Source organism: Anarhichas minor, unplaced genomic scaffold (assembly GCF_050575085.1).
Source record: "Anarhichas minor isolate MPS153535 unplaced genomic scaffold, ASM5057508v1 ptg000026l, whole genome shotgun sequence".
NCBI lineage: Eukaryota > Metazoa > Chordata > Actinopteri > Perciformes > Anarhichadidae > Anarhichas > Anarhichas minor.
Window position 1 is genome coordinate 2175089 of NW_027466472.1, and position 22753 is coordinate 2197841.

A 22753-nucleotide genomic window follows, 5' to 3' on the forward strand; every position below is an offset into this window, starting at 1 on the left:
ACAAAGAAACGGACCTCACCCCAACACTGTTGTTGTTTAGATGCCTAAATATTCAGAAGTATTACTACATGACTCAGACCGTCTCTGTGCCAGTGTTCGGGGGGTTTAAAACGGTGTGCATTTGTGTGTTTCGTCAGGTTCGAGCATGCGAGCGTGCATGTGAATAAAACGGCTTAAAAGATCATTATAGGGATTATCGAGATTTAACAGGGACCCCCATGCCCACCTCCATCCTCCCCCCCTTCTCCCCTTCTCCTCCTCCTCCGAGGGGCTCAGTCCTCTCAGCTGACCCGGCTTTGTTCAACACGTTGAAGGAGTTTTTGAAACTCTTTTGTAACCACTTGCACACCATACGAAAACAAGAGAAATGCAGGTTGGTGCTGCTAAAACAGACAAAAAGGCCAAAGAATAGCTGCAAACATGGATGTTGTTTTTCCAACCAGAGTTTGAAAATTGAATTATATTTGTTATTCTGATCTGGATTACGTTGATGGATGTCCAACAAAGAGCTCTTTTACGATGGAGGATTGAAGGCCGTAAACTTGCTGCACTTCAGTGGAACCGCAGGAGCAAAAAGTGAACAATGTTGAGGTAACAGTGACAGCGGACTAAAGATGTCTGACCTCAGCCAGGTTGCAGTTTACTCCGACTCTTCAGATATCTATAAGGTGAGTGAGGAGGATGAGATGGATCATGGTGGTTGATGAAGGTGATGTGATGTGGGAAAGGTCACGGAGACAATGAGACGTTTAGCAGATTGTATCCTATTTAGTCCATTATGATCATCTTACAAACTTACTTTTTTTGGAATAGCTGAATTTATTTAGAATTTTTTTTCTTCTACAAAAATATTATAATTAATTAAACCTAATTTCAAGCCTTATGGTCCTGAAACCTTGCTATGCCAGTTATTTTTAGTCTTTTTATCCTGCTTCTTAGATGTGTGATTGGACCAGATGGTATTTTTTTTTACCAGAGACCTACACGTGTCTCTCATTTGAGCATTAAATGTGTAAATATAACAGTAAATATTGGGTAAATATCAAAAGCGAGGCTTTGTCACGTTTGCCGAACAGCAGCAACAGCGGCCTCGAGCAGCAATTACACGATGATAGCGCGTTGGATTTCCCTACATTTCCCAAAATGCTGTTCAGTAAGTTGCTTTAAAGCGGCTATAAACAATATTGGTATAAAATCAAACGACAATGTGAAAGATGTCACTCGCATCGGGATGAATCTTTAGAGAATTATTACCTGAATCTGCAGCTCGCCTCTGCTTTAGGAAGTATTCTGAGTTTCAGCTCATTGGCCCAGAACCTGTTAGCAGCTAAAGATATCGGAGCATTTAGCAGCTAAAGAGCCGGATATTTACCTCGAGAGTTGGTTGAGACCAAAAACAGAGCTAAAAGAGATTGAATGTTGGACTTATATTTGCTAGGCGAGTTCGCTTCATCTGACAAATAAACTCACTAAATGTCAGTGCAGGAAATATTGTTACACATCAACTGACAAATACAACTGTATTGCACCTTCTGAATTCAAGTTTCTTAGACAGTAACCAAATATAAGTCACCGAATACGTCTTGGTTAGTCTTTTACACTGTTCCAATAAGCAGCTCCGGTTTGGTCGAAGTTGAAGTTTATTCACTGAGAAAGATGTGAAAATGTGCCGCTTGGCTCACTCTCACTCTCACGGGGTTGTTGTCGGCGACAGTATCCAATAAAAATGAAATCAATTATGAAATGAATCCACTGAAAAAGTAAGAATATGTTTACTATTCAATAGTCTACAACTTTATGAAGTTTTTTTTTAAAATTGATATAGTTTCATTTCCACAACTTTGTACTTTTCTTTCTGCAGAATGTGTTCTGCAACCCTGCCTTTGAGCTGGAGGGGGAGCGAGAGGAGAGAGTGGAGGGATTCAGGACGTCCTCCTCCACCCCTGAACCAATCAAACCGCCGGCAGCTGGTGAGTCAGCCAATCAGCTTGCAGCTTTCTGTGACTAAACTTGAATTGTATTAGACTGTGTATGTGCACTGGATTAGCAATATGATTGCATCATCTAGACTCTGATTATCCTAAAGAATATAGTTAAGAAGTGTGTGTTAAACATGGTCGGGATGGCTCACAGTATAACCAAGCATTAACGGAGTAACTTTTACATGTATAAGATAAATTCACTGGTCATGGTTAATCCCATTTAGCTTGTGTTAACAGTTGAACAATATCTCCTGTGGTTCTGGAGGATGTTTCTTAAAAAGACAACAACCTCGATGATGTCACAGTGATGTCATCAGGGTTATCTCAGCTTGGGTTTGTAGACTAAATGCAAAAAAGTGAACCTGTATTAAAAAGTGGAGGTGTAGAGTTTGAAAGACATGTGTGTTTAGCAGACAGGGAGAGTCTGTCAAAGACACTATCAAGTTGCATTATGGGAAATGTTGATTCCTTTGTTTTTGGTGTATGATCCATACTAGGAACTAAAAGTATCTTGGTTTAAGCTGCTTTAAGTTTGATCACTCTTGTTTTCAGTCTGTCTCTCACAAGTTTGACAAGTTCATGGAAGGTAATAACATATCACCCTTTAATGTGTTATTCAGGTCTAGGCCGGGGTCTGTTAGGGGTGTGTGTGATGCGTCTGCGGGGCCCAGGTTGTGGCTGGGGGGCCGTGGTGGTCTGTGTCGCGGCCCTGCTCCTGGTAACAGCCCTCGGACTGGCGCTGGCTCTCATCCTCACACGTGAGTCTCTGCTGCACCTCAGCATCCCTCATCATCACAACGAAAAAGAGATAGAAACTGGTTGAAAGGGTTTTATGGGATTTCTATGAACTCGGATTATAGCTGGTTCAATATGTGATTTTCATGCAAACTGAAAAAAAACATAAAGTATCCTGATTTAACCAATACTGCAACCCAGTCTCCCTGTCATGTTTCCAGAGATGAAGAGCCAGGCAGTGGAGGATCCGTTGCTGTCCACCAGATCTCCAGACCGGCTGAATACAGGAGATGGAGCATCCCAAACTTTACCCACAATCTCTGCCAACAAGAGTCAACTGCCAACTGGTACATCTGCACCACAGCCCGCGAAGATCCCAACATCTGAAACACGTAAGTGATTGAAACTAAATGGCCATTTATATTGTAATTGTAAAAACATTTTTTCTATCTTTCTTGTGCAGCTGTAACTGGTGTCCCTCTCTGTCTCTCAGGTTGTGGAGGGGTGTTGACCGACTCAGAGGGCAGTTTCAGTTCTCCAAACCACCCCGGCTCTTATCCCCCCAACTTGCTGTGCGTGTGGGTGATCCGAGTCGCACCCCCCTACCAGGTCCAGATCCACGTTACCTCTCTGACCGTCGAGGGGCCGTCTCCCTGTCTGTTTGACTGGCTCGAGGTGCAGCAGCAGATAGAACAGAGCTCCGTGGTCACCAGGTAGTTCAGAACCCCAAATATCTCCACGTATCAAATACTTTCAGGGCCTTTGTCAGTTTTCCTCTCCAGACACAGCTGCGTAGTTTCTCCTCAGATGTTACTTTTATACAACACTGCCTAATGCTCTCCTTTAGAGGCTTATGCTTCTGTTGTAAGAAGACCTTGAACTTTGCACTTGCACTAAATGTCACTCCGGAGAGGAATAACAAAAACAATCTCATCGTGTTAGTATTGATGTGTGTATTGATGTGTGTTCTGGCAAATACACACTTGAGTGTATGAAAATGGCAGACACACCTGAAATTTAAAACTCAAATGAACCTATATGCTTGTCTCATTTACGGTTCATGACGTTACCACAACTGGTTGGTAGGTGTCACTAAAGCTCTGTGCATAACAGGAGAGGGCTTCTAGGTACCGAAAGGCTTCTTGGAAAGATTTCAACACAAGAGGAAACTGTTTGCCTAGTTGCATTCTTGGAAAGTGTCGTAATGAACGATTGATGAAATTCTAATAATGTCGCATGACTGGCTCGCTAATCCTTTTCAGAATTTACGGTGCAAAGTTCAGACTCCACTGGCAACTCCAAAGCTGTAATATGAAGAGAGAGAAGAAAAAAAACTGTTTATCTCTCTCCTGCAGGTTCTGCGGAAACGTTGCACCACCGACAGTCAACACAAACAGCGGCTCGGTGTGGGTCACCTTTCGATCTGATGGCAGCATTGCAGGCAGCGGCTTCACCGCTCAATACAGGGCCACGCTGCCTGGACACAGTCAGTAGTGTGTGCGTCAAAATACATGGACTCATGTCACTGGTGTCCATTACCATTTAAGTGCATGCATCTGCTGCTGTGTGTGTTTCCTCAGAGAGCTGCTCCAGAGAGGAGTTCATGTGTGACAGTGGTCGCTGTCTGCTGCCCGTGTCCGTGTGTGACGGTCATCCAAACTGCCACGACCAGGCGGACGAGGCAAACTGCAGTCATAAACACAAAGGTGAGAGCCTGCAAAAAAAGTAAAGAAAACAACAACACAAGAGTGAACTCATGGGCCTTTTCCATTTCCAACAGACTGTGGTGGGCAGAAGACGGGGCCGTTTGGTTACATATCAAGTCCAAACCACCCCAGGCCTTACCCTCACCAGCAGGTACATTCTTCCCTCCAAACTACCCATCACAGGGCCGTGTTCTTCACTGATCTGGCGTTCTTCTGTTTCCCATCAGTTGTGCATATGGTACATATCTGTTGAGGAGGGTCACGTCATTACGCTGAGCTTCAAGAACTTCAGCCTGGAGACTCAGGACGTGTGTGAGTTTGACTACGTGGAGGTGCACGACAGCGCCGACACTGGAGCTGGAAAAGTGCTGGGAAGGTGAGAACCTGGACAGTAACTGCAGCTTCAGTTATCTCTTCCTTGCTGTTTAAAGTGGCGATCCTTAGGATTACAGACCTGGTTGATTTAGAATTTCTATCTGAGTGAAAACAAAGGAATTTTTTCTGGGGAATGTCGCCACAGAGACCCAGTTCATAACACTTTCATCGGTGGACCATAGGCCCAATCACTACTGTCTTACCTCCTTTGGTGATAGATTGAACGTAACTTAACAGACTTTTATTTCAATGAAAATACGGTGATTGCCACCGTAAACATGTAAATGCAGGTACATTTATGCCATCCTTTATATATATTGCCACAGAGAGTTCTGAAGCAGCTTTTGTTTCCTCTACCTCTGTCTCAGGTTTTGTGGTACCACCTTCCCTCCAGACCTGACCTCCTCCAGCCCCCACATGACTGTGGTGTTTGTGGCCGATGAGGGAGTGGCCGACAGCGGCTTCAACACAACATACCAGGCAGTGTCTGTCCTGGGCAGTGAGTTCTTGATAAAAAAAATCGAATTCATATTTAACCAAACAGCTGTGTGATGCTTTTTTCTTTCCATATTTTGTCCTTTGTTTTACTTCCTGTCTCCTTTGTTTCTCTCCTTACCACTTCCATCACATCTTACCTCTTTTAGACCACCTCTCCTCTCCTTACCTTCTTCTTATTATATGACCTACTTTTAGTCTTCCAAAAACTGGCAGCTTACACCTGACGCTTTGTTAAACTCCTTATAAAGGGAGAAGGAAATCCTTTCCTATTACAGTATTTCCTTTCGATAACCCTCCAGTGTTTGTTTCTGTCTGGATTTAAAGGGACATGTGGTCCCAGCCAGTTTGCCTGCAGCACAGGGGAGTGTCTTCAGCAGCAGTGGCTGTGTGATGGATGGAACGACTGCCCCGATGGAGCAGATGAGCAGGGCTGTGGCAACTCCACCTACCCTCCCTTCAGTGAGTCCCTGTTACATCTGACCCCGATCACAGTCACAGATACTGCAGTGTTTGTTCCCAGAGTTTTGCTGCTGAAATCCCGCTTAGGACAAAAACAAAACCCTGTCAGAATAAAAGTTTGCGATTACATCATAACTTCCTTTGTCTATTAGAGGGATAATAACAAATATTAGACTACATAAATGTAAAATAGGAAAAGGAAAGATTTGGTTTCTCTATGCCCTCAGCTTCATCGTGTGAGGTCATAGAGGTGCAGATGTGTCAAGGCCTCAGCTACAACCTCACCTCATTCCCAAACATCTGGCTGTCCATTGCTGACCAGAGAGAAGCTGCCACGCTCCTGCGACAGTACCGGGTAGAAGCTACCTTCATAACTAACCAACTTCTTGTTGCTGCTGCATAATCTTCAAAAAATCGAGCCCCTTGGTGGGACAAAAACACGCTGACGACTTTAACTTCTTATAACAACCATACAGCTGTTTCAAGTCTGACGTTCAAGCTCCTCTTTTCTCCGTTTCGTCGTCCAGGTGCTGATGGAGCTGGCGTGCTTCGAGCCCTTGCGGAGGCTGGTGTGTGGGATGTTTCTGCCCCAGTGCAGCCCTCAGGGTGGCGTCCTCCAGCCCTGCCGCTCCGTCTGCTCCTCTGCCGAGCAGCAATGCAGCCAGGCCCTGGACCTCTTCTCCTTCAACTGGCCTTTCAACTGCCACCTCCTGCCGGACTCACAGGACCCCGTGGAGTGCTCGCTGCCTTGATGTTTACGGTTTTTTTTTGTCAGTTAGAGATGATCGTCTCCACCCCAACATTTCACTTCAGACTGGCAGCAGTTTGAGGACCGAAAGGCCGGCAATTTACAGAACTGAATACTAGTTTTCTGGACTCAGTAGGTCCTCAGCATTCAAGAGTTGTGTTGTAGAAAGCAGTGTTGACTTCATTCATCGCCTCATTAAAACCTGCTGCCTTTAAAGCTTGTGGTGGATGCAGACAATTGTTGCACGGTAACTATTTTAAGAGAACGTACATAAATAGAAATAACTCACGTTTTTTGTGATTCAGAAACCAACTGAGCAAAATGAAAGTTCTCAAACTCCCCATTCATTAGAAGCCTATTGTCTTTTTGCATTATTTATTGCCTTGATGTCAATCACACAGAAACAGATCTCACCTTTTTAGAATGAATACAGGGAGAATACCTTCAAAACAACCTTTATTGCATTGTTCACCAACACACACAATGCTCTTCTATCCTTTCAGTGTTTTTAAACAGTCAAGATTTGATCCAGTGTGAGATAAAAACGGACGTGAGCTGAATCACACTGGAAACTATGATCTCTGCACAAAATAAAAATGTAGTAAAAACAAGCCTCAGGGGGAAAACTCTCAGCGACTCATTGATTTAGCTTGTTAATATTCTTTATTTTGGTAGCTGCTGCTAAATTAAAGTAGCTCATAATACAGAGAAATACCGATAAATGTTCAGGTAAGAATCAGTCAGGTATAATTAAAGTATTGGCACTGCTTTTTGATGTTGTTACGTCATATCTAAGACGTCCAACAACTGCTCACAGCCGGCCACCACCTTTATACACATGATCCATTCGGTAGACATTCTTATACACCCGAGGCTCAGAAAGTGCACAAGTGGAAAAAATATATATATCTTCTCCTGACTGGAAAGAAATTTACCTTCATAAAAGAAAAATATTTCACATTCACACTGATTCCTGGATTGATTTTGCTACACAAACCTTGACTGCACATGTGCCTAGATCAAGTCCTAGAGTCACATGACGAGTGTGCTATAAACTGTAAAAGCTGCTAATGGGGGACAATGAGCTTCAGGGTGTGGTTCAGGGCGATGGCTGTCAGACCCCACACTCGATGCTTCCCGTTACGAAACACCGGTACAGTGTATCCGTACTTGTCACCGGAGCGGAAGTGTGTGTAGCCGCGGTTGTGAGGGTTGCACAGGTGGGATAAGGACAAGGTGAAAATCTCCTCGACCTGGGACAGAAACAGGCAAAGGAAGCAGAGTTTAAACATTTGGGATTTACATTGAAACTCACCAAAAGAGAGGTGCGATTGTTTTTTAAGTTATTCGTTTACTTGTCTATTCACTTGTTCATTACTTGTCATTTACATATGTGGAAACCCGCTCCTCTCTAGCAGATATAAAAGCTTTACCTCCCCAGGGTTTGGTTCGAAGGACAACTCCTCCATGGGGCCGAGGTTAGCGAGTACAGGAGCAATCATCATGCCCGACTGACGAGAGAGACGAAAGACACAAGCAGCGTCACAATCAGACAAAGTACTCAAAATGATAACGTTTTGAATTAATGATTAGACAAAACCATGAACCGTTTGTTTAAAAAAAAAAAAAGCTAATAAAATAAACCACCACTGTTTTGCAATACCCGCCATACATTCATAAAATGGTAATCGTCCTATCTTGACACTCAATGGTGTAGTGTGACTCTTAAATACATGACGCTTGTACTCACCATGTCTCTGAGAGGCTTCAAGATGCCCCAGACCTGCTCCGTCGCCACACAAACACCCAGCTCCTCCCTGGCTTCCCTCAACGCCGTGGCCACCACATCGCTATCTGACGGATCACTTTTTCCTCCTGCAAAGCTACAAATGACAGGAAATGAGGACAGAGACGCCACTATACTGGAGCTTTTTAAAACAGTGTAGTTTCTCGCCTGCCCCTTTACCTGACATCTCCCTTGTGGCGGCCCTTCAAAGTGCTGGAGCGCAGGGTGAAAAGAACCGCCGGCTCCCCCTGATTAGAGCACAGAGAGACCAGGACTGACGCCCATCTCCCCTGGCTCTTTCCCTGGCTCTCAGTTGCCCCCTTTTTCCCGGCCTCGTACAGCTTCAAGTTGGGCCCCAAGCTCTGTCGACACCTGTTTTCATTCTGCAGGGAAAGACATTCCCTCCAGCCGTCAACCTCGTGGGCGGAGGCCTGATGAACTGCTCTGTTTTTTTGACAAGAGAGGCTGGAGGGTTGTCGTCTACTGAGAAAGTGGTTCAAAATCGACGAGCTGAAAGGTCTAATAGAGTGCTGTCTGCAATACGAACGGCTTTGGAGAAGGTTGCACCGAGTCCTACAGGTGGAACCGTGTGAAGGTTGGCAAATGTCCCACGGCCTCCTCCAGGGCTGAAGGCAAGTTGTGTTGATTAAACAGTCTCGGTAAGTTCTCACAGCTTTGGGGTTTGCTGAGGCAGGAACCTGAGGGAGGTGTTGATAGCTGGACAAAGTGGCTTTGGATGGGAGGTTTTGAGACGAAGCCTCTCTCTGCTTCGGATTGTCACAGTTCGAGTTAAATAAAGACAGCTGTGTTGCACGAGGTCCAGTCTCTGATGACCTCTCCTTACTTCCAGGGAGCCCGTCATATCTCCTCCTCTTCCCATCCCTTGCACCCTGCCATCCAGCAGCAGCGTGCTTAGAGAAACCAGAGAGGTGGCACTCTATCAATAGCAGCAATGGCCTGAGGGGACAAGACCAAATCAGGCCCTGGGGGGCCCTAAACATCCTGAAAAAATAAATAAAAACACACAAAGACAGTATTAAATGCATCAGCCAATGAAGCTCATTTTGTTCAATAGCGAATTACACAAGCAAGTGATTTGTGTATTAAATGTGGGGCCATCTCACAGCTCAGGTGAAGCATACATGCCACATGGCTACACCGGCAGAGAAGGAGAGACGCTTAAGTTACGTATGAGTGAAAGTGTTAGCATGAGCTGCTGAGGTTTACCCAAATGTAACAATACTTAGTAGCCTAACCATCAGCACAAATATTATTTCATCTGGTCTCCAAACCCCTAAAGTGCAGCTGTTAGCTAGTCCTTAAATTAGCTATAGCCGCTTTCAAACTTTCGCTAACTAACTAGCTACAGCCGCTAGTTAGCTAGCTTAGCTGAGTTTTGACAGTTACGTTAATATTTTCACAAAATAAACATGTACGTTGAAGAGTCCAGGTCTCCTGGGTTCTCCACTATCAAACTTAAACCATCAAAAGGTGGTTTGGTAGTCGTAAATATGGCTCTAAAAGCAGATGTCGAAGCTAACTAGCTTGCTACAACCTGAGCATACAACTAGCAAATGTCAATGTATCCCAAAGCTAAACTTTAAATGTGGTCAATGGGGAAGGATCCGACTTGTCCTAAGCGAAGTCAGAATACACGCCAGTGACCCGTAGTGGGAATTAAAATGTTATTTGATAGCAGAAAACACTCACCTTGAAAGTTGAATAACCGGCAGTTGGCCTCTCGCCCGGCTAGCCGGCTGCCACTGGTCAATATGGCGCATGCGCGTCAGTGCTGCCCTCACTGCGACGACGGGGGAAAACTCCTTTTACAACTCTTCAGCTTGTATTTACTGCTAGTAATGCATTACTTGACTGATGACTGGTGACCCCCCCATTGTGTTTTGTGGAGAATTTCAGTATTAAACGCATTATTAGTAGGATTTAATAACACCCCTAGTGGTGAGTAGAAGTGTTACAATAATAAATATGTTAGTCACAATATGTTTCCATATGGAATGTATTATAGGTTTACAATATTCTTACTTATAGAGGATATTATATGTTACAGTATATTAACTCATTGAATGTATTAAATCATAGAAGTATAGTCACTGTAGGTATTAAAACACTAAGAATAGTTTTGAGGGTCAGATAGGGATTCTGAGTGAGGTGTCAGACATGCAGCAGCAAATGGAGGCGACCTCATCGATGGAGGATGGGGCCAGTGGGACGGTCAAATGCCAAGCTGACCAGCAGGACAGAGAGGAGGAGTTCAAGATGTTTTGCGAGGAGCCAAGATGTTTTGCTTAGGGATCGATAATGGGAGGGGGCAGAATTCAAATGAAGCCAATCACTAATCGCCACGGAGGGTCATTCACACGTTTTATGACAGTATCGGACACTTTCCGACTCTCAGGGGATACAAAAGACAATGTTTTAGGGAGTTTACCTCAGATCACTGCAGCTCTCATTTTCAGCTAACTGGCCACGCCGGACTGTGAGGAGATGCGTGTATGTGGTCTCTGCTCTCGAGAACATTACTATTGATAGTTTATTCAGTTTGTAAGTAAACTTTGTGTAGTACATTAAATATTGTTTTAATTTTGGACCGGGTCCAGCTCATTCTTCTGATGCGCGTGCGCAGTAAGAAGCTCGCAGCAGAAGAGTACCTGCGGCCTGCAAGCTCCTTCATCCTTTGTTCTTAAAAACCTAACAGTTTGCACATATGCATCACTAGTCAGGTGAGGCAAAAACCAGTCTGTCCTCATTGCACTCCACATTAGCCAGGCCTTGACTTAAAACATGAGAATAGTTCTTATTTCTAAGGAGCCCAAGCATCACTGTGTGGCTCTTCTTAACTCTTGACATCATCTGGTTCCATTGTTGGTCAAAAGTTAATTCTCACAGTGATGTAAAGTTGCCATTACAGAGGTTCATGAGGCCTATTATTTGTCATTTGCCATACTGGGAATGCACCGAATGACACAAGCGAGAGAAACTCCTCACCCCACCTGTTTTACCAGCCCCACCCTGAGTCCAGACTGCCTCGCTTTTTAAGCAGCATGAGTTTCATGTGAGCTGGCATTTCAGCATTGCCATCTTTGGCAGTATTTCCTTTAACTTAACAGACTCCAGTTCTGTAACCTTCTCAAATGGGGGAACCTTTTTGGTTGTCCATTCACCCAGGTCTGACCTCCGAGAAATCTAGCTCACCCTCCTGCGTTCCACCCCGGCACCACTATGGCCTCAGCCTGGTCTGAAGAGGAGACCTTTGTCTGCTCAGTGTGCCTGGACACCCTGAAGGACCCGGCCACGCTGCCCTGTGGACATTCATACTGCTTGGCTTGTATCCAGAGCCACTGGGACAAGAGGGACAGCAAGGGTCAGTGCAGCTGCCCCCAGTGCAGGCAGGTCTTCAACCCTCGACCCTCCCTGGCCAAGAGCACTGTGCTCGCGGAGTGTATAGAGAAACTGAGAACCAACAGCCTCAAGCGAAGCTTGTCCACCGCTGTCTCCTCTGCGCTGCCATCCATGCCCATCTACCTGGAGGTCCTACCGGCTAGAGGGACGCGACAGGGCAGCATGTACCCTCAGCTCCCCACGGAGGACCCCAGGCCCTGCCCTCAGCACAACCAACCCTTGGACCTGTTTTGCTGCGAGGACAAGGAGTACGTCTGTGAGGTGTGTTGCCAGCATGGACACAAGGGACACCGTGTGCTCAAACCACAGGAAGAGAGGAAGGAGAGACAGGTATGTAATGGACAGGGCAAATGTCACCATGGGGATATTATCAGTGCTCTTAAGTAGTTTTATTTTCCCCTATCATGTTGGTGTTGGTGTGTAAGAGGAGGTGTGGGTGAATACAAGACTGTGTTGTGTAACATTTCCAAAATGTAGCTGAACTTGAAGTACTTGTAAAATGTGTTTTTACTGCACATTCCTGTGTGGAAGTGCTCTTCGCCTTCTTTAAGGTCAAAATATTTGTTTACAACATGTCACATGTCTAATCACAAAGTACAATCAAGGTCCATTACTGTCCTGCAGTGTGTGTGTGTGTGTGTGTGTGTGTGTGTGTGTGTGTGTGTGTGTGTGTGTGTGTGTGTGTGTGTGGCCTCTTTTCTATATTATACCTGTATCTATACTAAGCAATGGATGATGTGTGTGTCTAGAAAGAGCTGGCTCAGATGCAGGTGGACATACAGAAGAGAATCCAGGCGACTGAAAAGAGGATTGTGGAGCTCCCACTTGTTGCTCGCCAACACAAGGTTAGCAACAGTTCTGATGGTTTGATGTAGAAACCGTTTCTGACGTCTTGCTTATCACACACACACACACACACACACACACACACACACACACACACATTGACATTCTTCTCTTCTCTGGGCACTCCCAGGCCTTGGTGCAGGCTCTGAAGCAAGAAAGCACAGACGTATTCACAGAGCTCGTCAAGAGCGTGAATCTAACCAGCATCCAGGTCGGTGAGGTCCTCGACAACCATGAGACCTCCTTAGCCAGCCGGGTCGAGGGCCAGATCCACAAACTGGAGCAGGAGGTGGCACCGCTGCGCTGGAAGAGCGAGGAGCTGAGCCGGCTGGCCGACATGCAGGACGACATCCGCTTCTTGAAGGTAGTAAGTGTGACGCAAATCGTTGCCAGAGATGGATTTCATTTGAATTTCACAGGATTGATAAGTATTGCTGTGTCATTCAATCTTAAGAATTTCCTCATCATGGAGCCGCCGGGTCAGACGGGTGCCACAGGAGAGTCCGTACTGAGTCAGGAGGAAGCGGTGGTGGCCTCTGTCCGCTCGGCCATGAAACAACTGCAAGAGTCAATGCAGGACCTCTGCAAAACCGGCCTGGCCAAGATCGCCACATTAGGTCAGTGATCATCTCCTCCTCATCCTCCTCCTCACCTCTCTTCTCCTCCCTTCTTCTGACAGTCAAAACTTTCCTTTTCTTTGTAGTGAATCCTGATCCTGGGGCTTCAACAACCAGTGGTGCAGCAGCTAACGACAGCGGTCAGGCCACCACACCAAACACAGGTACGGCAACTTAAAAATCTTGTTTGTTTTTGACTGTTATAGAAAGGGGCACCTTCAGATGTTTGTAACAACTCATCCTTCCTTGCTGTAGTGTATGTGATGACGAGAGACCATCGACCTTTGCGACCTCAAGGTAAGTCACATGGACCTGAGAGTGTTTAAATGTGGCTGTTTGAAAGTCCCAGGGTTAATATTTTTGCTTCATCTATTCAGGGCACGAGGATTCAACAAAACGTCCTTCATACCTTCAAGGTAAGAATAAGAAAGCCTGCTGCAGTACATGAACAACGTTCCAGTGATGTTAGAAGTCATGGAGTTGAGTTCTAATTTGGTCTACATTTTCTTTTGTTTCCCCTCCATCTCTCTGAACATGAAGCTTCAGCTCCACCTCCACCCATCCCTCCTCGTCAACCTCAAAGTAAACACAAATACATCAGAAGCCGCTTGTACACATCAATCAACTACTTCCCCTTGCAGAAGTGAAGACGCTTTTTGATCCCTGGTTTGATATATTGATTTATGTTGTTTCCCTCTTAGCACCTCCTGTAACAACAGTGGAACATTTCAACCTGGAACCAAAGACGAGAGAAGAAATGCTGAAACGTGAGTCCACCAAACGAAACAGAATAAAGAACGCTGTGTCAAAGCCTTCAGGGAGGAGCAGATTCTTCAGTAAAATCCATCCTCTCCCTCCCAGATCGCTTCGAACCCACCATGAACGCCAACACGGTGTATCGCCACGTGCAGCTGTCAGACGGTGGTCGTAGGGCCACGATGCGGGCTGAGAACCTGAACCTACCAGACCACCCTGAGCGCTTCCACTTCTGGAGACAGGTTCTCTGCAGGGAGGCCCTGGCAGGGAACCCTTACTACTGGGAGGTGGAGTGGACCGGCAAGAAGGTAGATCCATGGGTGGTTTCAGCTATGTGCATGCTTATGTGTATGCTTACAAAACAAAGCAGCAGAAACAGCAACAAAAGAAACGACTGCAGGTGATATAAAAAAAAATTCAGGCTCATAGGAGGAATCTCACCTCAGTAGACATTATGAGAAAATACAAAAATCATGTAATCAACAAAAAAAATCCTCAAACATGCCAAAATGAGGTTTACAATAAGGCAGGTCGTGATGTAATGTACTCACTAACATACTAAACATACTAAACAGCATATTTTGTAACTGTTTTGAATATTCAAAAATAACTACTGATATGCACTCCCAGGTCACTAGCAACTTGTTTTTATTGATTGCAATGTCGGTTGGTCCGTCACACACTTAAGTCCAGACTGATATCTGAAATATAGACATTCATGGTCCTAAAACGATGAATCCTAATGAGGCGATCCTCCGACTTTTCCTCCTGGTTCATATTTGTGGTTTTGATTGGAATGTCTCAACAAATGTAACTTTAAATTTTGTTTCACACAAACATGCCCCCTCTTTGGATGAATTGTGACAAATTAAGAGACCCCTTAACATTTATTAATCCTTTCAAAATTCGTATTTGTCCAATACTAAAAGTACTATTTGACTAAATACCTACAAAACTAATGACTTTTCCTTCAGCCTCAGCTATGCTGTATACTGTGTTGAGTGTTCTGTTAGCATGCTAACAAACTAAAAACACTACCTGCTAAACATCAACATGCTAGTATTGTTAGCATTATGACATTGGCCCGAAGCACCACCCTGGATATTCTTCTTTTCCTAATCACGTTTCCTCTTGGTCCTGCAGTTCAGCATCGGCGTGGCCTACAAGGAGATGGAACGTAAAGGTTCTGACGACAACAGCCGTCTGGGCCACAACGCTCAGTCTTGGAGCTTGTACTGGTCCGGGACCGGCTTCTCCTTCTGGCACGACGGCCAGGAGAAACTACTGGGCTCGTCTAAGGCCCGGCGGATCGGCATCTATCTGGACCAGCACACAGGGATTCTGGCTTTTTACCGCATCGCCCAGAACCAGGCGGATCTCATCCACCAGCACCAGAGCCAGTTTACTGCCCCACTGTTCCCAGGGTTCAGGTTCTGTGCAGGAGTAGGATCTACAGTGACTGTTTGCCAATTGGATAGAGTTGCATATGAATGATGTTTTTTTTTTTGTTTTTTTTATATATAACTTGCTTGTTCAGTTGGAAGCATGTGACACTTTTTAATAAGGAAGTAAATGTGCTGTGCAGATCCTTCTAGAGAAGAAACAAAGATGTCTGGTTTTCATGTTATTCTTTCTGCACCGGCTTTTATTGTACTGATGTACATTTTCTAGAAATATCTTTATAAGTGAATAAAAGAGCAAGAACACACACACTTTATCCATATATCTTTTTTTTAAACATACTATTTTGGGATGAAGGTTAACTTGAAGCATTGTTGATGGTTGAGTAGTGAATAGTGGCCTATATAGAGCAACAAAGATGGCTTCTTCTGTGACTAAAGCGATTTGATCCCCACACTTCGGTGACCTGGACGCTCTAAGCTCCCCTTCCATTCTTACGTTATCTGTAGTATCTTCACTAGTCCCTCGTGGATTTGCCAACAACTATTTGACCTTCATTGATCTTTTGTCCACTCATTCCTTTATCTAGACACAGCTACGATTGTTATTTATTAACCTACAGTGCAGAGTCCTGATTTATGTTCAAACGAGGATTTATTTTGCTAGAGGAAAAGCATTTTTTAATGTCTTCTCTCTCTTGAACACTCATGAGCATGGCCTTGCTTTTTGCCAGCAAACTCAAGTAATTCAATACTATTTTCAGGAGGACATTGAAACTCTGATTTTAGGGATGGAAAAATCAAACTCAGCTGTCCTGTCATGCCTTTTGAAAACCTTTTCATGAAGAAAACTTCACTGTATTTTCAGCGCACTTGACCTACATCTACAGCACAAAGCCCTGGTGTGTTTGTGTGTGTGTGTGTGTGTGTGTGTGTGTGTGTGTGTGTGTGTGTGTGTGTGTGTGTGTGTGTGTGTGTGTGTGTGTGTGTGTGAAGGCCCAGGTTGCTGATTATTCCTGGATTAGTCCTGGAGAAAAGGCAGAAAATGCAGGCGTCGATCCCATCGCGGAAAACGTTGAGAGATTTTTTTTCAAGGGGACGTAGCCAATGTGTCTGCACACACTCTCACCCGCACCCGTCTGTGTTTCTGTGTTCAGTGTGTATTACGGACCAGACGTCGTGCGGCTGCTGTGTGATGCAGCAGATGATCCACAGGATGAAGATGTTCTTTAGCATGAGTCTCGGTGAGCTGGAGAAGGAACTGACAGAAACAAAGAGCATCCTGAACAATGTCAGAGGTGAGACACGTGTGACACAAACTGGAAGAGAATGGAAGTCATCAAAACATCAGCTCCCACACACTCAATCCTGTATAGCTTTATGTTTTTCTCTTCCCCCTTCTGCACCTCCAGCCAGCCGCAGTGCGTTCTCTGCCGCTCAAACCGATAACAAACATATTAACTGTTTTGGCCCCTTCACCTCCGACAAGCTCATCACCTACCAACACGTCTTCATCAACCTGGCTAATGGCTACAGCGTGGATACCGGTGTCTTCACTGTTCCACACTCACCGTCTACAGTGACGCTGGTTCCACTTGTAACAGCTTGACCGCCTGTACCGGTCTGCTGGTTAACGGCCAGTTGGTGGAAGGACCTAGAGATGAAGATAAGAAGAATCAAATGTACAGTTATAGTTAGGATTTCCTAAAGGTGCAGCGTGTAGGATTTTGTTGGACAACTACTGTGGCCGACGCAAGAACGTGAATGGCCTTTACCACAGTCGTCACCCATTGGTTTGTGGACTGCCTTTATGCTGATGATGAGAAAACTGAACTCCACATACAGTACAGACCTCATCTCAGGTGATAGTTGATACCTGGATGGCATCAACAACAAAACCCTGCAGGGTGTGTGTGCGTTTTTTAGAAAATGAGAGCCTCTAGTGATGAAGAAATGCATCTCCAGTTATAAACTTCTAAAGGCAAATAGGGCAGAGAATAACAAAAACAAGGAGGGGCGATGCCAAAAGAGGAGGAATTAAAAAGAGAGGTAAGGGAGGGGCTCCAAGAAAAATATATATCCACGACTTTTGTCTCACGAGCAGTCTACACACCTTCCATCCTTCTGAAGCCGTCGCCATTTACCAGTATCGACATGCGAGGTGAGACGAGATATAAGTTGCAACTTGTGAAAGGTGTTTCATTGAAGCTTACACCTCAAAATAAGAAAAACGAAAGAAACAGAAGTAGTCCAGAGTCGGCTTATTGCTCGAAAAAAGCAACGGCAACTAATGCAAAAGTTTTTATCCAGGTCTACTGGTATGTGTGCTTTTGCTCTTTCCCCCGCCAGCTATTGTGTTGTTGTGTCTGCTGCATGGAGCTTTTTTGAAGAATCCGTTTAGCTGGGATGAAGGCGCATCCACAAGAATACAAGAACAACCCTATGGTGAGAGATTGTTAAGGAAATACTAAGTCTATCCCTTCTGTCGATACACTCAGTGAATCTGCATGTCATCTGTCATATTCATATGTGTGTGTGTGTGTGTGTGTGTGTGTGTGTGTGTGTGTGTGTGTGTGTGTGTGTGTGCATGCAGTGTGTCGTGCGGATCAGGCCTCGTGTGGCTGTTGTCTGATGCAGAAGAAGATGCAGAGGATGGAGTCGTTCTTCAACATGACCGTAGAAGAACTGAGCAAGAATCTGACGAACTCAAAGATGGCCCTCGATGATATGAGAGGTGAGACGCACAAACCGGGGTCAACAGTTCATCAGAATTATATTATATTAAAAGAACAAAACTGATCAGCTTTTTTTTTACAGCCAGCCGCAGTGCCTTCTCCGTGTCTCTCCACGATAACAAAAATGACGACTGCTTCGGCCCGTTCACCGACGACAGGGTCATCAGATACCAGCACGTCTTCCTTAACCTGGGCGATGGCTATGACGCGCAGACCGGTACCTTCACCGCCCCCCGCTCTGGGGTCTACAGCCTCGCCGTCACCGTCTACTCCGATGCCGTCATTGGCCCCGGAGCCCATCTGGCAGTTAACAGCCAGGTGGTGGCTACACTCCAGGAGAAAAAAAGCCAGGACCTCGATGACAGTGCCACTGCTGTTGTGTCAGTGAAACTGAAGGCTGGGGACAAGGTGGCGGTCAACCTGCCCAAAGGATCTCTCATCTGCGACCATCAAAGCTACTTAAACACTTTCACGGGTTTCCTGCTGTATCCCTGCTAAGTTTGCAAAGCGTAGCTGTTCTGGGCTTTGTACCAACTCTTGCCCGATACTGACGAGTCTGTTAGATTACACTGATTTGTAGCCATTGATCTTTATCTGATATTTTGTTTGTTTTGTTCCATCACGGCTCGATACGCTTCCTGAAATCAAGTTATTTTTCAGTGTAAGAGCTGATCTATGACACCACTGGGATGATGTGATGGAAATTGTGCTAGAAATTTGAATGAAAATCAATGTTTCTGAGACTGACCAGTGAAATAAACCAAACTTTCAAACAAACTAGTCAATTTGTTTCAATCTCCACTTAAGAAATAAAAGTAATGCTTACATTAGGGATGTTGTTGCTGTGTACTGGTTTACAAAACTAAATAACATTTTAGAATGTGTTTTATGATTGAAGTCATTTTAACCACATTAGGACACATTTTATTGAAGCCCTTATTAAGTTACAGTTTGATCTCCCTCACTCATAGAAACTGATGATATAAATGGATGCCATATCATCCAGACAGATGAAATACAAGTCGTAACAAACATGTATAAGTACAGTAAAATACATATTGTTAAAATATGTATTTAAAGACTATAGTCCAACTTTAACTCAAGCTTATTGTGGCCTTTTTTAGGGTCTTAATCTATACATAGTGTCAGGGAGAAATGAGATGTGATCTATAACACATCTATATATTTATATATTTAATAGAGCAGTTTTTAACATCACTCTGTGATCTGGTACCCACAGATTATTAATTATTCTTCTTCCTCTTCTACCAGTATATATCCTAACATTAGATGAAGTAGTATATCTACACAGGAAAACAGTGCAGCTGCCTGAGACAATTATGTTACTTATTTGAGCTATTTAGTGATTTTTCTACACGTTAAGATAAAAGTTAAGATCAGCAAAGCATATAAAACTATCACGCAGCTCTCTAAACTACATGCACTGACACCGCTCTCTCCAGACGATATAGGTGATACCTGCACACACAAAGCCCTGGAGGGTGTGTGGGATGTTTTGGGGAAGTGACAGCACTTGGTGATGATGAGAAACCATCCTCAGTTATTCGGTTATAAAGGAAAATAGGGCGAAAACAAAAAAACGAGGAGGAGCGATAATAGAAGAGGATGAATAAAACCTAAGAAGGGAGGGGCTCTGAGAAAAAATATATATACCTGTGATACTTCCTCTACTGATCACTTTATCACACCTTCCACCCTTCTGAAGCCGTCAGCATGAGAGGTGAGACTTAGTACGTTTACAGAGGTAGCACTGGTTCAGATATACAACAAATACAACAAACAATACAATAGCAGGCAACTAGTGTAAAGCTCCTTCTGGGTTTAACGCTACATGCCTTTGCTTTTACCCCCCAAGCTGTTGTGCTGATCTGTCTGCTGCATGCGGCCCTTCCATTTTCTTGGGACTCCAGGGGACCGCTTCCGACCCTCGGACCAGGCAGTGGTGAGGAATTGTTGGCGCATAATCAGCGTGTCTGCATTTATTCTCATCTGCAAGTGTGTTCACGTGTGTGTGTGTGTGTGTTTTGTGTTTTAGAGTGTGTTACGGACTCGGGTTCCTGTGGGTGCTGTATGATGTTGAAAGAGATGGACAGGCTGACGACGTACTTTACCACGACTTTGAATACGTTGGAGAAGGAATACAGACAAACAAAGCACAGTCTGGACAAAGTGAAAGGTGAGTTACACAAAGCAGATACACGTGCAATTATAAAAGCATCTTAAAGAAGACTTTTCTTCTTATGAGATCTACTTCTGTTTTTATTTTATTTTATTCTAACCTGTTGTCTCCCCTTGTTACATCTCCAGCCAGCCGCAGCGCCTTCTCTGCCACTCAAATCGATGACACAGATATATGCCATGTCTCCTACAAGTTCGACAAGCTCCTGTCCTACAAACGCGTCTTCATCAACCTGGGTAATGGCTACAGCGCGGATACCGGTGTCTTCACTGTTCCACACTCTGGCGTCTACAGCCTCGCCCTCACCGTCTACAGTGACGCTGGTGCTCCTGGTCGGAAAATAGCCGCCTGTGCCAATCTGCTGGTTAACAACCAGTTGGTGGCAGGACCCAGAGAAGAAAATAAGCTAGACCAAGAGGACAGTGCCACTACAGTCGTGGCCCTCCACCTGAAGGCTGGGGACATGGTGGCCGTCCAGCTGCCCGGTGGATGTTTCATATGTGACGACAGCAGCCAGTATAACACTTTCAGTGCCTTCCTTCTTTATCCTACTGAATAAATTAGGGACGCATGGTGCAGTGTTTTTGTGTTTCAACTCTTTTCATACTAACAAGGTTAGAGTCTGCTAGAAGACATCTTTTTTAAATCCACCATAGCTGGATTCAACGTATGCAAATTTGAGTGTTCTCTTGCTGAAATGATGTCTTGTAATGATTTTAAGAAATTCACTTATAGCCTGCTATTGTTTGTTGTTTCAACTGAAGATGACTTAATGTGTGGTGTCTACATGGAAGAAGTTGTTGACAAAATTAAAGTATTGAAATATTACCCTTGCTTTGCTGTCTATTCTTGATAGCCCGTGGTTTTACCATTTTGAATGGAACTGACCTATTTTTGATATGGACTTTGGATTTGAGTTGATAACACGTAAACAATTACATTTAATTAACACAATTTATTCAGAGTTTTGTAACTCTGTGAACGTTGCTCACAGAACAACAGGAAGTGATATTAAAATTAGTTCTGTAGATTTGCCCAGGTTTTGTTTGCTAAACCTAACTGTTCGTGGTTTTGTTGCCAAAATATAACTGTTGGTTTTGTTGCCTAAACCCTACTGCTATAGTTATTTTAAGGCCAACTGGTGGTTTTGTTGCCGTAACCTAACGCAAGTTTTTAACGTAATGTCGTTCTGAAAAACACAACAAAAACAGACATTTCGTGTCACTGTACATTTTATGACTATTTCACGAACTGCCGTGAGATTGTGTTGTGTATTGTGTGATTGAATGAATACAACCCAAAGTTGGCCAAGACCCCCTCGAGACACCAATAGCCTATAAGGCGTCGTAAAACACACGTCATTCAAACTCAAAAACAAGCGGCAATGTATGCAGGCAATCATCTCCAAGTCGTCGTAGAAGAAACGTTGTACATCCTTGCCAAAAGCAAAATTAAACTCACCAAGCTGAGTGGCAGCGAGGAACAGCACTGTGTGTACAGGAAGTTCTGTTAGCTGTTAGCCGTTAGCCAAACACACCGTGCAAGTAATAAAAGTGAGCCGGTACAGCATTGTGTGTGCTAAACGTTCCGTTAGCCGTTAGTAAATAAAAAAGAAGATTGACGTGGCACTACAACGTGCTGTAGTAATCCTGAGCAGTGAGGGAAAAAACTAAAATTAGACGGCTAAATGATTCTGGATGAGAAACGGGTTGTCCATTCTTCAGGGAAATATTCATAAAAATAAGAATATTATTATATAAAAAATATTCAAAATGTGTTACTTCTACTATTTTTTTACATGCTATTTTATTTATGCTATTATTTGAAAATATAACAAACAAGCCAACGATATGAGGTAATGTGATGGAAGCATAGTTTATCTATTGAATATAGTTACCATTGAAGCTAAGTGATACTAGCTTACTTTGGACGATAGTAACGGTCGCTAATTTAATATAGTTCATGCAAGTTACTCTTACTTGAATTCATTAGGGAAAGTTGGGTCATTTGGGTGTTTGTGGAATAACCTGCAACATCATTTTGAGAATTGCAGGTTTTCTTTTAATCATGAAATCTAAATCCAAAATTGCATATCATCAATGGTGTGCTATCTTGAGGTGGTAAATAAAGTAAAATGATTTAGTCAAATCAACAAATAAAAATACAGCAGTGAAGCGACGACATCACATAAAAGCCAGTCTGTGAAAATGGGTTTTAAGAAGTGATTTTAGTTTTCAGCCTCGACTTTGTAACAGCCAGAAGGGCCCCACCTCATAGGGGGTCAACATTTCCTCTATATATTTTAGGGCCAGACCATAAACCAGACGTGCTTTAAAAGTCATCAGTAAAATCTTAAAATCAATTCTAAAACGAACAGGGAGCCAGTGAAGAGAAGTCAGGATTGGGGTGATGTGATGCCGTCTGTTAAAACCAGTGAGAAGCCGAGCTGCTGAGGTCTGAACTACTTTCAGGCGAGAGAGTGACTTTCAC

At 44.1% G+C, this 22753-nt stretch overlaps 4 protein-coding genes across 4 annotated transcripts; 3 read left to right on the plus strand and 1 right to left on the minus strand.

Moving 5' to 3' along the window:
- Positions 1 to 614: 614 nt before the first annotated feature.
- Positions 615 to 7114, plus strand: mfrp (membrane frizzled-related protein). Its single transcript, XM_076101049.1, has 13 exons — positions 615 to 678; positions 1860 to 1970; positions 2603 to 2740; positions 2939 to 3109; positions 3211 to 3430; positions 4073 to 4203; positions 4298 to 4423; positions 4498 to 4574; positions 4651 to 4799; positions 5167 to 5297; positions 5621 to 5755; positions 5983 to 6110; positions 6283 to 7114. The coding sequence occupies exons 1-13, from the start codon at positions 615 to 617 to the stop codon at positions 6505 to 6507; spliced, it is 1806 nt and encodes a 601-aa protein (XP_075957164.1). The 3' UTR covers positions 6508 to 7114.
- On the minus strand, positions 6943 to 10128 carry nudt8 (nudix hydrolase 8). Its single transcript, XM_076101050.1, has 5 exons — positions 10000 to 10128; positions 8470 to 9291; positions 8254 to 8386; positions 7937 to 8014; positions 6943 to 7756 (listed from the first exon to the last, which is right to left on the minus strand). Exons 1-5 carry the CDS (start codon positions 10068 to 10070, stop codon positions 7571 to 7573), a joined length of 1290 nt encoding a protein of 429 aa, XP_075957165.1. The 5' UTR covers positions 10071 to 10128; the 3' UTR covers positions 6943 to 7570.
- On the plus strand, positions 10121 to 16421 carry ftr86 (finTRIM family, member 86). The gene is made up of 12 exons (XM_076101048.1): positions 10121 to 11362; positions 11476 to 12039; positions 12459 to 12554; positions 12686 to 12919; positions 13010 to 13172; positions 13259 to 13336; positions 13428 to 13469; positions 13550 to 13588; positions 13713 to 13754; positions 13874 to 13939; positions 14034 to 14236; positions 15072 to 16421. Exons 2-12 carry the CDS (start codon positions 11530 to 11532, stop codon positions 15420 to 15422), a joined length of 1824 nt encoding a protein of 607 aa, XP_075957163.1. The 5' UTR covers positions 10121 to 11362; positions 11476 to 11529; the 3' UTR covers positions 15423 to 16421.
- A 1313-nt stretch (positions 16422 to 17734) lies between these two features.
- Positions 17735 to 18561, plus strand: cbln20 (cerebellin 20). Its single transcript, XM_076100520.1, has 3 exons — positions 17735 to 17773; positions 17939 to 18062; positions 18146 to 18561. The coding sequence occupies exons 1-3, from the start codon at positions 17735 to 17737 to the stop codon at positions 18559 to 18561; spliced, it is 579 nt and encodes a 192-aa protein (XP_075956635.1).
- The last annotated feature ends 4192 nt before the right edge of the window (positions 18562 to 22753 follow it).

What these genes read in the sequence shown, in the direction of transcription:
- nudt8 (XM_076101050.1), bottom strand. Translation starts at nt 10,070, where the DNA reads ATGCGCCATATTGACCAGTGGCAGCCGGCTAGCCGGGCGAGAGGCCAA. An exon ending in CCGGTTATTCAACTTTCAAG is followed by an intron (nt 9,292 to 9,999) that starts GTGAGTGTTTTC and finishes TTATTTTTTCAG; the next exon opens with GATGTTTAGGGCCCCCCAGG. An exon ending in CGCCACAAGGGAGATGTCAG is followed by an intron (nt 8,387 to 8,469) that starts GTAAAGGGGCAG and finishes TGTCATTTGTAG; the next exon opens with CTTTGCAGGAGGAAAAAGTG.
- ftr86 (XM_076101048.1), top strand. Translation starts at nt 11,530, where the DNA reads ATGGCCTCAGCCTGGTCTGAAGAGGAGACCTTTGTCTGCTCAGTGTGC. An exon ending in TCGACCTTTGCGACCTCAAG is followed by an intron (nt 13,470 to 13,549) that starts GTAAGTCACATG and finishes TCATCTATTCAG; the next exon opens with GGCACGAGGATTCAACAAAA. An exon ending in TGGAGTGGACCGGCAAGAAG is followed by an intron (nt 14,237 to 15,071) that starts GTAGATCCATGG and finishes TTGGTCCTGCAG; the next exon opens with TTCAGCATCGGCGTGGCCTA.
- cbln20 (XM_076100520.1), top strand. Translation starts at nt 17,735, where the DNA reads ATGAAGGCGCATCCACAAGAATACAAGAACAACCCTATG. An exon ending in AATACAAGAACAACCCTATG is followed by an intron (nt 17,774 to 17,938) that starts GTGAGAGATTGT and finishes CGTGCGGATCAG; the next exon opens with GCCTCGTGTGGCTGTTGTCT. An exon ending in GGCCCTCGATGATATGAGAG is followed by an intron (nt 18,063 to 18,145) that starts GTGAGACGCACA and finishes TTTTTTTTACAG; the next exon opens with CCAGCCGCAGTGCCTTCTCC.
- mfrp (XM_076101049.1), top strand. Translation starts at nt 615, where the DNA reads ATGTCTGACCTCAGCCAGGTTGCAGTTTACTCCGACTCTTCAGATATC. An exon ending in GGCCTTACCCTCACCAGCAG is followed by an intron (nt 4,575 to 4,650) that starts GTACATTCTTCC and finishes GTTTCCCATCAG; the next exon opens with TTGTGCATATGGTACATATC. An exon ending in GCTGGAAAAGTGCTGGGAAG is followed by an intron (nt 4,800 to 5,166) that starts GTGAGAACCTGG and finishes CCTCTGTCTCAG; the next exon opens with GTTTTGTGGTACCACCTTCC.